The 15,809-nt window shown below is 38.3% G+C and overlaps 1 protein-coding gene across 6 annotated transcripts in view; it reads right to left on the bottom strand.

Annotated features, from left to right (window-relative positions):
* ptprt (protein tyrosine phosphatase receptor type T) overlaps window positions 1–15,809 on the bottom strand; it is a 1,418,554-nt gene that overhangs the window by 812,799 nt on the left and 589,946 nt on the right. For all 6 annotated transcript variants that reach the window (XM_072556501.1, XM_072556497.1, XM_072556496.1 and 3 more), the window contains exon 5: window positions 2,513–2,628. In XM_072556501.1, the coding sequence (XP_072412602.1) occupies window positions 2,513–2,628 (116 nt within the window). The remainder of the gene's footprint in view (window positions 1–2,512; window positions 2,629–15,809) is intronic.

The raw sequence follows: 15,809 nt of genomic DNA, 5'->3' as shown, positions 1-15,809 counted from the left end.
TTAGGAGCAGCTGTTTGAGAGTAAATCCACATTGGTCACCTGGGAATCCTTGAAAGGTCAGTTGATCAGAGTTTAGGATCAGCTGTTCTTGTGAAAAATTAAGAATAAGAATGGCAAGATTTGGAAATGTTGGATGACAAGACAAATTGTGAGTTTAGTCAAAAAGAAAAAGGAGGCACATGTAAGGTTTAGGAAATTGAAGACAGATAGAGTCCTCGAAGATTATAAAGAAAGCTGGAAAGAACCAGGAGTTAGGTGGCCTAAAAGGGGCCGTGACATTAAACAGGATTAAGAGGAATCCCAAGACATTTTATACATATATAAGGAGCAAGAGGGCAGCAAAGGGTGAATCCACTCAATGACAAAGAAGGGAATTTATGCACCAAGTTAGAGGAAGTGGGTGAGGTTCTTGACGATAATTTGCATTGACATTCACAAAGGAGAAGGACATAGTCACTGAGTCTGGTTAATATAAAAAGTAGGTGGTGTTGGGTATTTTGAAAACCATTAAGGTAGACAAGTCCCCAGGAAAAATATGGACAAATTAGCCATAGGCAGCAGGGCTTTGTACAAGGGGGTCATGTCTCACAAAATTGATTGAGTTTTTAGAGGAAGTGACAAAGATGAATGATGACAGCAGGGCAGTAGATGTTATCTCCATGGACTTTAGCAAGGCCTTTGACAGGATCCCTCATGGCAAGCTGATACAAAAGGTGAAGTTACATGGAAACCATGATGAGCTGATAAGATAATACAGAACTGGCTTAGTCATAAATAACAACAAGTAGCAGTGGTGGGATATTTCTTTGACTGAAGATCTGTGATAAGTAGTGTTCTGCAAGGATTAGTGCAGGGACGCCTGTGGCTTGTTATATAAAATTATACGTAATTAGTAAATTTGTAGATGACATGAAGATAGGGGGAGCTGTGGATAGTAATGAGGATTAACAGAGGATTAATCAGGATATAGATAAACTGGAGACGTGGGCAGAGAAATGGGAGATGGAATTTAATCCAGCCAAATGTGAGGTGATGCATTTTGATAAGTCTGACACAGGAGTAAAGTTTATAGTAAATGTCAGAACCATTATTAGCACTAGCATGCAGCGAGATGAAGGCAGACAGGCCCATAATTCCATGAAAGTGTCAACAGGAGTGGATAAGTTGGTCAAGAAGCATATAGCATGCTTGTCTTCATCAGTTGGGGCACAGTATAAAAATTAGCAAGTCATGTTGCAACTGCATAGAACTTTAGTTAGGCCACATTTGGAATATTGCATACAGTTCTGGTTGCCACATTATCAGAAGGATTTGGAGAAGGTACAGAAAACGTTTACCAGCATGTTCCCTGCTTTGGTGGGTGTTATCCATCAGGAGAGATTGGACAAAATTGGTTTGTTTTCATTTAAATGTCAAAAGCTGAGGGGCAAACTGACAGAAGTTTACAAAATTATGAGAAGCCTGGGTAGAATAGATAGTCCGAGATATTTTTCCCAGGTTAGAAATATTCAATTACTTGGGAACATGGGTTCGAGGTAAAAGGGAATAACTTTAAAGGAAATGTAAGAGGCAAGTCTTTTTATACAGATGGTGGAAAGCGCCTGGAATAAGCTGCGAGAGGAGGTGGTAGAAGTAGATAGCTACATGAATAGATAAGGAATAGAGGGATATGAACTGTGTTGAGGCAAAAGGCTTTTAGTTCTGACAAGCATCATGTAACATGTAGGTTTGGTGGGGCAAAGGGCCTGTTTCTGCACAATACTCTTCTTTGTATTACTCCACTTCAAGAAATATTGAATGATTTTCGTTCTTGTGAAATATGCTATATTAATTCATTTTCGTAGATTTTTCTTTACAGGTTCAATTGGGTTAATTTTCCATGTAAATAATATCATATTAACAAAATACTTGACTGTGGACATGACATGACTCTAACTGCAGAATTGAATTTAAGGCTCTCATTCTTGGGACTGTGTACCTTCTGTTGAATCCATTCCACAACCAGGGGTAAGTGAAAAATGTGCAGAAATCAGCTTCAGTTTCATTGAAGAAGGGACTAGTTCATTTTAAATTGTTCAATATCAACAGAGAGGTGATAATGATTCCCAGGTTGGCCACTCTGAAGGAAGTCTAGGAAAATCTTTAAAAATCCTTTGAAGAGTAAAAAGACCTTATTTCATCATCGATTCTCTATAGCAAGTGTACTTGTCAAATTGGTTCATTAGAGACAAAAGAAAAAGAGTTTCTCTCTCTTAAGCATCTGAAAAAAAATGTAGTTTTCAATTTGGAGGAAGATCTAATGGCATTACTTACTGAACTACATCCCATTGATGCTCAGGTCGGTGTGACACAAGGGAACAAAGCAAAAGAAAAACAGCACAAAAGAACATCACTGCTTTGTGCTCCCTTCCAGGTCCAACAGGTAGCCTTTTAAAATGTGCCACAATTTAAACATTTGAAAGAAATAGCTGATTTTTTTTCAAAATATCTGAAAAAAAAAACAAATACAAACCTGCAACCATAACTTGTCATGCTGGGACCACTTCCCACCTGCGATACACTGAAATGTGGCATTTTGTCCTGCGTTCACCTCCACGTTCTGTAGCCGAAGGAAATGAGGGGCTTTCCCTAAAAAGAAATTCCCAAAGTAACAAGAACAATCAGTTGGCAATCCCGGTACAATAATGAACTTATTTGGTTAAAGCTATTTCATAGAATCGCTTCAGCGTGGAAACAGGCCATTAGGCCCAACAAGTCCACACCGACCCTCCGAAGAGTAACACACCCAGACCCATGCCCCTACCCCACTACTCTACAATTCCCCTGACTAATGCACCTAACCTGCACATCCCTGAACACTACGTGCAATTTAGCATGGCCAACTCACCTGACCTGCATATCTTTGGATTGTGGGAGGAAACCATAGCACCCAGAGAAAAATCATGCAGACATGGGGAGAAGGTGCAAACTCACACAGACAGTTGCCTGAGGCTGGAATCAAACCCATGTCCCTGGTGCTGTGAGGCAGCAGTGCTAACCACGGAGCCCCCAATCCACTCTGAAATGCCTGGAATGTCTTTAGGGTTTCACCAAATTAGCCATTAAAACTGTGCAAGTTTGCCAGGAATCTTGCACATACAGCTCAAATTAATATGGATCTACTCGGAGAAAGTGAGGACTGCAGATGCTGGAGTACCAGAGTTGAAAAATGTGGTGCTGGAAAAACACAGCAGGCCAGGCAGCATCCGAGGAGCAGGAGAATCGACGTTTCGGGCATAAGCCCTTCTTCAGGAATTACCCTCATTCCTGAAGAAGGGCTTATGCCCGAAACGTCGATTCTCCTGCTCCTCGGATGTTGCCTGGCCTGGTGTGTTTTTCCAGCACCACATTTTTCAACTTAATATGGATCTAACCATAGATATATAATAATCAGGTAATATAGTAATTTTTCAAGATCCTAGGAAAGTTCAGATTGATTAATGATTAAGAACATCACACCAGTATCATAAAAAAGGCCAAATTTTGCAATATAAATAATGCAGGGTGTATCAGCATAAATGCTGTTCAAGAATAAATCAGATTATAAACTCAGATTACTACATTAGAGTACTTTAATGTAGAAATTGGATGTTACTGTGAAATTTGCCCTGTTGCTCTGGAACATTCACTGTAACATTTCAAAATAAGCAAATATTGATGTTGGATACACGCTAAACTAGTCAGAAAATATTTATAGTCTTTTCCTTCAAATGTAATTGAATTACTGCCAAACAATCTACGTGAGACTGAAAACTCATTTTCAACAAAGGTGGCATCTCATTTCTTCAAATTTTAATTCTTGGTTGGGGATGATAAGGTGGGGAAGTGGGAATGAGGGGGAAGATAAGTCAGGAAGTAGGATTAGAGGTTGAAGTAGGTGTGCAACAAAGAAGAGAAGTGGGTAGGATGCTATGTAGCTTTGATTTCTAATCACTGCAAATTCCAAAGAAATTCTGAGAGCAAGTATGATTTGTGAGTTCTAGTCTATTATTATTGACTGTTTGGTCAGGGTACTAGGATCTTGGAGAGATCAGCAGTGAAGGAGTTTAATTGTAAATCCACCAGACCTAAACTAACTCCAATTTTTAAAAATTGTCTTTTTATTAAAAGCTGATGTAACCTAATGGGAGCAAGAAGGTGATAGGAGGAAAAACTGAAAATGTGTTGCTGGAAAAGCGCAGCAGGTCAGGCAGCATCCAAGGAACAGGAGAATCGACGTTTCGGGCATAAGCCCTTCTTCAGGAATGCTTCCTGAAGAAGGGTTTATGCCCGAAACGTCGATTCTCCTGTTCCTTGGATGCTACCTGACCTGCTGCGCTTTTCCAGCAACACATTTTCAGCTGTGATCTCCAGCATCTGCAGTCCCCACTTTCTCCTCGATAGGAGGAAAAGTACAATTAATAAGCAAAGAAAATCATTTTTCCAAGATTTTTAAAAGATTAGAGAAAATATACAAAATTAGAAATTAATACAACCAATAAAATCACATCCTGGTTATATTATTGTCTGTTGTATTCATATGAAATTTCTTCTGTAATTTTAATAGAATTACACATCCATTTTAAAAAATGAGAAGTATATGGGTTATAGTATCAGTTATGATGGCAAAGTATACAAATTTGTTATTTTGTTATATCAGGACTAAAATGTGTTACTTCAGAAATTATCTAGACTATACTGTTTTGACAATTTGTCTTGTCTCTCACAGGGTACAGATGCAGAGGAGCTGATCAACAATTATGTTATTACAAAGCAACGTTTGTCATTTCATATTATCCATTTCAGGGTAATATTTACTTATTAGAAAAATGAAAATTATCATTAACTCCTCAGACTTTTTGCCAATCCTGAAACCAATACGAACTTTATAGAATAATGTTTCCCTGCTCTCCTATAGTCTAAATATTCAGGACACTCTCCATGTCAATAACATTCCTTCACTGAGAGAGTTCTATCATCTGCAGCTCTCAGACCCAACACTGCAAGCTCTGTGTCTCTAAGATTAATGCTCTTATATGAAGCTCCTCTCCTGCATATAACATTTTTAGCTGCTCCTATAGCTTCGAGATACTCTCAGCTTTTCTCCCTTTCTGGAAGTAACTATGTGTAACTCCAAACTTCTTTCTTTCAATTATTACCTTTATGCTTTTTACCCATTCCACTTAATGGCATTTACAGTATCATGGAAACCATGTTATCTCTGCCTGCCTGGGAACACAAACAAGAATGGCACTGCTCATTGTTCAGTAATGTAGGAAGCTGAATATCTTAAGGGCAGATTGGAAATTCGCAGCATTTTATTCCACGTTGTCTGACAAAAAATAGCAACAAGGATGGTACTAAGTGTTGGGAGCTGTGTGTTTCATCATGCTACAACTTAAAGATGCATCATTCACAGCATGAAATGTGACCTATGCTGTTTACCTGTCCACTGTTTATTAAAGTCACACTAGTAATTCACTTAATTCTATACAAACTGAAACAACACTGCAGATATTCTGTGGTTCACTTTTCAACAACTGTGTATAAACAAAGAAAAACTCTTCCATCATCTAATGTGTTCTGTCCTATTGACAGCAGAATCTTTAGGCACAAATTGACCTTGAAAGTAATCTTTCTTTGTATCAAAATCACACCTAACACCCCTGTTAATCAGCATGGCCAGCATCACCTTAAAGGATGAAAATAGTAAGAAAAAGCATGGGTGTAATTTCTGGCCCTCTCTTGGATGGTCTCCTTTAGTGGAATAAACATTGACTGGGTTACATGACAAATTACTGCCCAGCTAGTTAAATTGAAAATTAACTCACATGTGTTAGCTTCCTCTAAGATGTCAACAGGTTATTTGTGTTTTATGTCAAAACTGACTTTAAAATATCCATGTGGCACATTTTTAAATTGACAGGTAAGCATGCTGGGAATTGATACCTGGTTGTAGATCAAAATTCAGAATCAGTCACCTACTTCTGCCAGACCCAATAGTGTTTCTAAACAATCAGAGAACATGCACAGGCCTAATAATTCTGTGTTGCTATAACAACAATTTGATGTCAGGTTATCAGAATAATAGTTACTGCAGGGCGAGGAATTGTGCTAAGAATATATTAGGTTTTTTTTATCTTTAAATAATCGACTTCAAAACTAACTCAAAATTTTGATGCCATTTCCCAGCAAGCACAGCATGATCTCAGGAGGAAACAAAGAGATTTGTGTAAGAATTTGTTGTTGCTATGGTAAAATTAGATACTGTAGTAAACTATGATTGCTATGGAATGTATGGAATGAAAAATATTTAGCAATGAATGACTGGAAAAATAAAGCTCTAAATGCAGAGTGTGACTGTCTTTAGGTTCAATTAATCTCAGTCCAGCAGCATCATTGGTGAGATTCTTGATCCCAAATATCAATATAGGAGAGAATAGAGTAGAACTTCAGTGTATGAATGCAAAAAAAAAGGTCTAGCCTTTGCTCCTAATCTTATAATTTCTAACTCTAACACTTTAATAAAGCAAATTCAGTTGATAAGAAACTGAGAATTGAATTATTTCAAATGTTTAACATTGAATCCAAAGAGAGCTGATCAGTCAATGACAATACAGCTATCAACCATATAAATATTTCCAGATCAAAGGAAATAGTCATAGGACTTCTCAAATTTTACATTAGAAGCAAGTTAGACCAATTTTGAAAATTGCTTTCCATTACCGGTATTGACAGTGGTCTTTTCAATCAAGGGATGTTTGATAGCTGATTTACTGATTTATTACTGACCTTTATTCTTTTCGTCAATTGCAGCAGTAGATTGTCTAGACTGACTAAGTAGTTGTACTTATTTCATGTTGTAATGGTCAGACTCTCAGGCAATTCCACAAAGAATGGTTTTGTTTTGGTTTTTCTACTAATGACTCTGATTCTTCCCAAAGCACCTTTCTATTTTCAGTTCTGGCATGGCATAACCAAATATCCTCTTGCTATTGTATTGGTAGTTGTATCCATTCCCCTTTTCCCTGTGACTGAAGTTTGATCATTTCTTCCCTCCAAACACAGGAGGCTTTTTTGTAGATTTCCAGTAGAACTGTATTTGTTTAGCCTTTCTGGGTTAGAATTTTTCCTTTACCCCACTTACTATTGCCACTTTGAGAAGTTGATTTGCTGCGCGATGGATAGACTTGCCATATTGGTAAAATTGTGTTAAACAAATTATAATATCTTCCATCGATTTCTGCCACCAACTTTAAACATTTTCAAAACTATGGTGATTTGCCAACCAATAAGCTGTTTGTTGTTCCATTTAGCTTGGAACTCCTAGCATTTATCACATCCGAATAAAATGTGTCCATACAACTGGCTCAAAGGGTTAGCACATTAACTCTCACAGGAGATGAATATGAATCCTAATATACTCTCGTGATCCATATGCATTTTTGTCTGTTATCATGCAGTGTGGTATAACTACCTGATCCCTCTTCTATATTACTTCAACTGGTTTGTTGATCTCTCATATTGAAAAGCATGGCCAACTGTGGTGACAAGCCTGTGCTTGGAATGTTGGTTTGCAAGATATCCATAGATTACTCTGTTCCACTTGGAGTCACAGATTTCCTGCAGAATTGTATTTGTTTGGCTTTTCTGGAGAGCAACTTCTTCACTTCACTCACTGTTGTCACTTTCAGAAGTTGGTTTGCTTCAGTTTTGAAGAAGTGTCACTGGACCCGAAACGTTAACTGCTTTCTCTCCACAGATGCTGCCGGACCTGCTGAGTTTCTCCAAACATTTTGTTTTGGTTTCTGAAGAGTTCTTTAATTTCAACAACTAATATGTTTGCAGTGTAAGCCAGAGGTTGATATTGATGATTTTTTCTTGAAAAGGAAATGATTCTTGGAATGTTTGGAATAGTGCCAAATCTGTCTTAAATTATACTGTAATACAACTGTTTTAGAACAAATTGATATACTATGAAATTCACAACCATCAATTGTAAAACAATCGCTAAGAACCAACTGCATGCAAATTGGGTCATGCATAGGGGTATCCCTAGAGGCTATTAATTAACCAGTTCAGGGGCCTTTATTGTCAATGTTCCTTCTTTGGTATGACCTCTCAAATAGCAGGATTTATTGGATTCAACTATGGCCATCTATATTAGTGGGACTTAAACTTCTTAGGACTGCTGGTCTAGTACCAAAATGACTATACCATGGCCTTCTATTATAAAGCTATATTTTTATCAATGTTGAAGCATTTTAGCACTGGTACTTGAATTTTTTTTTAAAACTTCACCTAGACATTTCCCATGGTGTCAGTCCTTTCGTAAATTTGACTTCCTTCTTCAGTAAATCACAGAAATGTAGAAGCAAACTGTTTTAAATAATTAGGTTTTCCAAGAATTCCTTATTTTGCTTCTCATTTAGCGTGAGTTGAATTTAGTTTTTAGTCCACAATTAGATATTATAGGGACAGGATTGTAGGTGGTGTTGGAAGGCTATCCAAACTTATTGTGTCTTCTACTTAAAACATCATTTTATCCTTGTTCACTTCATTATCGTTTTGCTGGCAGTTCTTCAAATAGTGTTTTCACTTACCAATTATGATTCTGTCTCACAAAACTAAATATTATACACCAGCACAGAGACCACTTGACAGTGCCTATGCAGGTCTTCTCTGAAATTGCTCTGAGGTTGGACAGATTCTAAAATGAATGAATAATGATCCTTATCATCCAAATATGGTCAAGAAAGCAGTCTACAGAAAATTGTTCTTCATCTACTAGATGAGATTAAGTCCACATTTTACATTGTGATGATACTTGGCTTTAAGAGGTGTATTTTGTCCTTTTTTTAAATGAAGTTGAGACAGAGGTGACAAGTGGTCAGTTCCAAGCCAATGAAGTAAACAGTTTGTGAGGCCTTGGGATTTTTTTCTAAAGCATTGAAACAATAGAAGCAGCACAGATAGATGGGGTCAAGTTCCCATAGAACCAAGATTTTCATTTTAGCTTTTAGTAGTTGCTGGGGTCTTGAAACTGAATGTGGAAGCTATTATTCCTCACTCTGTTACAGGTAAAAGCTGGTGTTCCTTTCTTACTGCTAGAATTGGATGGGAGGTAATCGATTTTACTGAATTTGCCTTTGCTAAGGGTGTGTTTATGGGATGTTACTACACTGGAACAGTTGCTGTTCAAAAGTTAAATAACCTGTTAAGTTTGCCAATAGAGTTGTTATTCTAATCCCTCATTCTTTTGTTTGTATTTTACCTATAGAGTAAGAATAAAGTCAGTTTATCTTCAAGCCTGGTTGTTTGACCAGTCGAATTATATACAGAACACAACATCTTACACTTGTCTTTGAAAACAAGAAAACGTTGGGATCTCGCTAACTTCTTCATATATTTTACAGGGGTTTGGTCTGGTCCGTAACAGTATTCATGCTGTAAATTTGCTAATTCAGGCGAGCATTATCTCTGGTTTCATACCCCATTTGCGGATTTTGTTCAGTGCTTTTGGATTGACTTACAGATATGCCTTTATATTCTCATTCATTACCATCAGCACTGAAGGTATTTAGATGGGACACTGACCAGTACAAGAACTTCTTCAGTAACAAGCACATGAACGGGTTTGTCAATCAGTCCTTTTGCTATGTTTCCATGCTGAAAAGGCAGTTATAGGTGAGAGGTTGAGATTTGCTGAATATGTTGGATAACTTGTAATTTTATCTCTTCTTTGAAGCCATCATGGTGAGATTAGTTGGTGTTGCAACCAAGAATGACAAGAAAACATTGTTCAGTGAAGACTACCATTGACATTCTACTTTAATTAGAGTTTCCTTTGTGCCATACGAGGTACTGGCAATTGCATGAAATGAATTAGAGAGTCTCCAGGTCACTGCTGGATTTTACTTGTGTCAAGGTCCATGTTAAAGCTACTTCCTAGGCTGTCAGGGAGAAGGCAACAATAAGTCACATGAAATGTGATAATGACCCAGAGCTGCTCTTTTGGGTAAGAAAGCTCTCTTAATGGCTGCCACATTCATGCCACTTATCTGTCCAGCTCTTGTAATACACCAGATAGGATAGGGACAGGATTGTGGGTGGTGTTGGAAGGCTATCCACTGGATTATACATTCTCCTCCACCTTCATGCCTGCCAGTGCAGTGTGGGAGCATAAGATCTAATTCTCCATTAGCTTTTTGTTCCATTTAATGGACTCATCAGGCAAAGCGTTCAATTCTGTATATGAATTCCTTTCCAACTTCAAGTGAGACATAAATCTTTCTTTCTGACGTGACATTTTCATGAAATACACAGCCTATATCATAAGGTTTGAAAAATGTCCTGGGGATTGCATTATTGCTTCAAACATAGAATTGTTAAATCTTCAAAGAACTACTCTTGTTTCAGTTTTATACTCCTTTGTCCAAAATTGATGGTCATGAAAAATTCAAGTGCCTTTTTGTGTCCTATAACTCACATGCATTTGCTGTTTGAGTTTATTTATAAAGACAGTCATAATGAGACATACGTGGGATCTCATCTGTCTATATTCTGATGTATGGTAAGATTCGTTATAAAGAATAAGAAAAAGGAAATTATAACAAGAGTTCACAAATGTTTAAACAATGACATCAGTGATTTAATTTCCAGTAAATAACTTCTAATAAATTGTAATATACCATATGTTGGTTAAGGTAGTTCAGTCCAACGTATCTAGTGTATGTTTCTATTTGATTTCAGTTTTCTTAAAATTGTACTTTGACTAAGTGGGGCATTTTATTTATAAGGCAATTTAGAAATATATCAAATAATAGGAAGCATGAAAAGCGAAGCTGGTGACTCGAAGTACAGCTATTACAGTGTGAAAGGATTGGTTTACCCTTGCTCCTAACCAAATGAGCTCCAAGAAGCATGGCAAAACTCCTCAGAAATTCACCAGGATCAGTAGCACAAAGATGTTGCTGTCAACCAGTGATCAAAGTGAATATATTTTACCTTGCAGTTTAAAACTCTCTCCACTTTCCATAGAATAACAATGTGTTCCAAACTTTCAGTGATCAGAACACTGGGTAAAATCAGCTGCAGCAGATGATCAGAATAAGAATGATATGGCAAGTGTCAGTGCCACATATTTGGTGCACAGTCCAGGAATGCAGTGGCGAGACTAATGCTCTGGCAACATGTCTTCAAATCACAGTATGGCAGCTGGTGGAACTTGAATTCAATTAATTAATAAAAATTAAGGGCCTCAATTGGCATAGGGATGAGTAGGCCTCCCAGAACTTCTTCATTGCTTGCAGCATTACAACAAGATTCATGGAATCCATGTTGATTTGGGGGGGTGGGTGATGGTGGGGGTGGACGTGGCATGCATTTCAGGCAAGTGTGGAAAGTTCAAAGGAAATGTTAGAAGCGGTTTCTTTTTAACACAGGGAGTGATAGATGACTGGCATGGTCTCCCAGGGGTGGTGGTGGAGGCAGATACAATTGTGGCAATAGGTGGGCTTTTAGATCAACACATGAATATGCAAGGAATGGTGGGATACAGACGAGGGGAGACAGAAGGGAATAGTTTAGTTTGGCGTCATGTTCAGCACAACATCGTAGGCCAGAGACTGTTCCTGTGCTGTACTGTTCTATGTTCTAAAAGCGGGTAGGCACCAAGAATACCGACAGTGGTGCCCAATTGTATGGTGTTTCCCACCTCCTATCCACCATAGTGATAGTGATGGTGGAGAGGATGTGTAAAACTTAGATCAAGATTACAAACATGAACTTAAACTAGAATTTGTGCTTCTATTTTCCCAAAAGTGTAATTGGTGAAGCACTGATATAATGAGAGCAACATGCAAGTTCATATTCTGTCTGTGTCTGACCATTGGATTTGGCTTCAATTTGTAAAATTGAAGTAGCCTCTAATTTGAATTGATCGATTAATGGTAATTATTTCTGAAATGTCCTTGAAAAGTAGGTCAGGCCTGCACGAGACAGCAACACTATACAAGTCCACACCAACCCCCACCTAATGCACCTAACATTATGGGCAATTCACCTGACCTGCACAGCTTTGGACTGTAGGAGGAAACCCACACAGACACAGGGAAAATGTGTAAACTCCACACAGATAGTCACCTGAGACTGGAATTGAACCAGGGATCCTGGTGCCATGAGGCAGCAGTGCTAACCACTGAGCCACATTTTTACATGTAGTCACTCTATTAAGTAATGCTCTGGAAAGCATGGAAGAAAGTACTAAGGAGCATGAAGCATTGATTAAAGTATTTTGCGTGCACTTTCACCCAAAATTAATTTTCTTATATAAAATGGGTGAGATTTAATTAGCAATCTGAGCCTTGATGGAAGCGACAGTAGCCTCTTTCGTAGCTTTAAAAGCAGCAAGATATTATGGGTAGGTAGATCTGAAGGATGAATTAATTAGACAATTTATAGTAGTTGGGATGAGGAATGAGAGATTGTCAGATTTTCTCTAATCCAAGGAGGATTAAACAGCGAAAGTAGCAATCCTGTTCACAACACGGGCAGAAATCAGGGCCCCAAATTAGCTGGTAATGTGAAGAAACAATAGAGATTCTTCGAAGAATGTCAATTAGGTAGCCTGCAAGATGGCCTATTACCCTCCCAAAAACCAGCCAAAAAGAGAGCAGGAATCAACATGATTGTTCAGATCAGGTTGTACAAAATGTGACTCGACACAGAATTACAAGCATAACAAATATCCCACAAAAATATCTGAAAGAATTGCAGATGCTGGAAATTAGAAACAGAAATTTGAAATTGCTGGGAAACATCAGCAGGTCTGGCAGCATCTTACAGCCTCCCCCGCAGGGGAAGTGATGGCCTAGTGGTATTATGACTGGGCTGTTAATCCAGAGATCTTGGTAATGTTGTGCAGCCATGGGTTCAAATGCTGCCATAGTAGATAGTTGACTTTGAATTCAACTTTAAAAATATCTGGGATTAAGTGTCTATGGAACCACTGTCAATCTAGTTCACTAATGTCCTTTAGGGAAGGAAACCATCATCCTTACCTGTTCTGGCCTACATGTAATTCCAGACCCACAGCAATGTGATTGACTCTTAACTATCCTCTTGGCAATTTGGGATGGATAATAAATGCTGGCCTAACCAGTGATGCCCTCATACCACAAATGAATTACAAAAGATCTGTGGAGAGAAATCAGAGTTAACGTTTCAGGCCTAGTGAACTTTCTTCAGAACCGTTTCTGTTCTGAAGAAGGATCACTGGACCAGAAATCTTAACTCTAATTTTCCTCCACAAATGCTGCCAGACTTGCTGAGTTTTCCCAGTACTTTCTGTTTTTGTTTCCAACAGGTCGAACCGAATCCTATACATGTGGCCAGTTGAGTATTTGGAAAATATTGCTAGTTGATTAACATCAACTGCAACACAAAAACGAAAGAACGCTTGAACAAAAGGAACATTTCCAGAGACACCGTCATCCAACAACACAGAAAAAAAATTCAAGTTAAAGATATAGAACACCAGGTAAAGATAACACCTCAGGAAGGTAAAATGAAGTCAAAACAGTTTCTGGAGCATCCACCTGAAGGTCCAAGGATTTTAAACAGCATTTGAACTTGAAACAGGAACAGCTGTTTGAATGTTGGCAGACAGCTTGTCATTGTCGAACTGAGAGTCAGACCAGCTCTATTAAAACTCCAAAGTCCAGGAGGCATAGAACTTCAGGGATGTGGCCAAATCATCGTGAAGCTCAGTCACAAAAGACGAAATACCAATGAAACATTATATCTAGTGAGGACCCATAATATTACATTGTTAAATAGAAATTAGATGAACAATGTTAATCTAAGTCTTTTGGAGAGGGTGGATCCAGTACGTCAGAATGAAAACTGGAGAGATTTCAGCAAAAATATCAATACTAAATGTGGAGGCAAATTGAGGCAGGACTATCACATTACTCTGCCAGCAGATGCTAAAGCCGTCTTGTATGCTGCAAGGAAAATTGCTCATCCTTCAATGGGAAAAGCAAAATCTCCTTTGGACAGCATGATTGAAAGTGGGATTATATTGTCAATGAAAGAACCAAAGGAATGGTTCCCTTTGAGATTTGCATGGAGAATCATAGAATTTCATGATGGCCCTTCAGCCCATCCAGTCTGCACTGACCTCTGAAGAGAATCCCACCCAGTCCTAACCCCCAGCCCATCCCCATAACCTGCATGGATTTTCACCAAGGCTAAGCCACCTAACCTCCACATCTTTGGACTGTGGGAGGAACCTAGACCACCCAAAGGAAACCCATGCAGACGGCAAGGGGTGGGGGGGAGAATGTGCTAACTCCACACAGCCAGTTGCCCAAGGCTGGTACCAAATCTGGAGCCCTGAGTTGTGAGGCAGCAGTGCTAACCAGTGTGCCACCCAATGTAATTCTGTTCTAATGATTGCAAGTGGGAACGCTTCAAAACATGTGTTGTTCTTCAGCAATATTCAACTTTTAATGGTGAGTAAATTAAAGGAAGATTAGTGTTCAGATTTTACCTTAGGCCGGTTAAGTACTTCATTTAGTATGAATAACTGAACAAATATGCTCAAAGATTTCTCATCATATGGATGTTATTTATGCAATAGATTTAGCCTTTCACTGTGGAAGTAGTTTATGGACCCACTGGGAGATTTTTTAATACAACATTGAAATGTTCATGTTCCTCCTTTATTCATCAGCTGTACTGATTATAAACATTTATCTTGATTTTGTTTTGATTAGTTCTGAATCTATGTCCAGTGAAGATGATTATTCTCCATTTCACAGTCTTTTTGTCATATGAATTCTCACACCAGGTTTTGTCGTTACTGTTTACAATAATATAACTGCTGCAAAGTACATCAATTGTTTTCTACTAAGTTTTCAATATTTACTGAATAAAAGCAACATTTCTTGCTAATCTTCTCTGAGCCAAAGCTTTATATCAAAAATAAGAGGATTGAGGGAGTCTTCATCTAAATTATCAGGAGATCCACTAGCCATGAAGTTTGATTGCACAATTTCAGTTACAGCAAGGGATTCTGTCAATAGGGACTCAATTGACAATGAAAGAGCTTCCTTCAGAGACAGATTGCAAGCTGTTTATATTTTCCCTTCCCCAGGGTCTACCTCAGCAAATATTTGGTGGAGATTGAAAACAGAATCTCCTGAGATCGCTATCAAAATAGATTGTTTCCACTTATACCAAACATCTGCAGAAATAGGATTGGTACAGTATTTGAGGGTGAAGTTAGATCTGGGAGATAATGTAAACAGACAGAATCACTTCTAGTCAACTGTTGGAGGTTATAGAGTCTTACTGAAGCCAATTGAGTTGACCCTTGGCCAGTGTTGTATGTCGAGTGATACCATTTGATTTGCATCATTGCACAAGTCTAGTTTTACTCCCTTTTGGCTTTCAAAGGAAAACTTTATTACATAGGAAGACTTCTTACAAGGCCAGTTTCTTCTCTCCCCCAGAATTGTCACATTCATTACAACTCTTACAGAAACAAATGAATGGATGCACTGTTACACTGTGTTCTTAGAACAACTAAACTAAACAAACTAAATACCACCGGGGAACATTGAGGAGATCATGATCATAAGGTTCAGGATGGTGGTAGAGAACAACGTGCAACAAGCTCGAGTGAGAAAAATCAGATGGCAGAGAGCTGACTTCAAGGGGGCAAGAGCAGAACCGAGCAAGATCAACTGGAACAAAAAGATGGCAGGAGAAACAGTAACCAAGCA

The sequence above is a fragment of the Chiloscyllium punctatum genome, chromosome 37 (assembly GCF_047496795.1).
Source record: "Chiloscyllium punctatum isolate Juve2018m chromosome 37, sChiPun1.3, whole genome shotgun sequence".
Lineage (NCBI taxonomy): Eukaryota > Metazoa > Chordata > Chondrichthyes > Orectolobiformes > Hemiscylliidae > Chiloscyllium > Chiloscyllium punctatum.
Note: the sequence above shows the minus strand (reverse complement) of the source record. Positions and strands in the feature narration are given on the sequence as shown.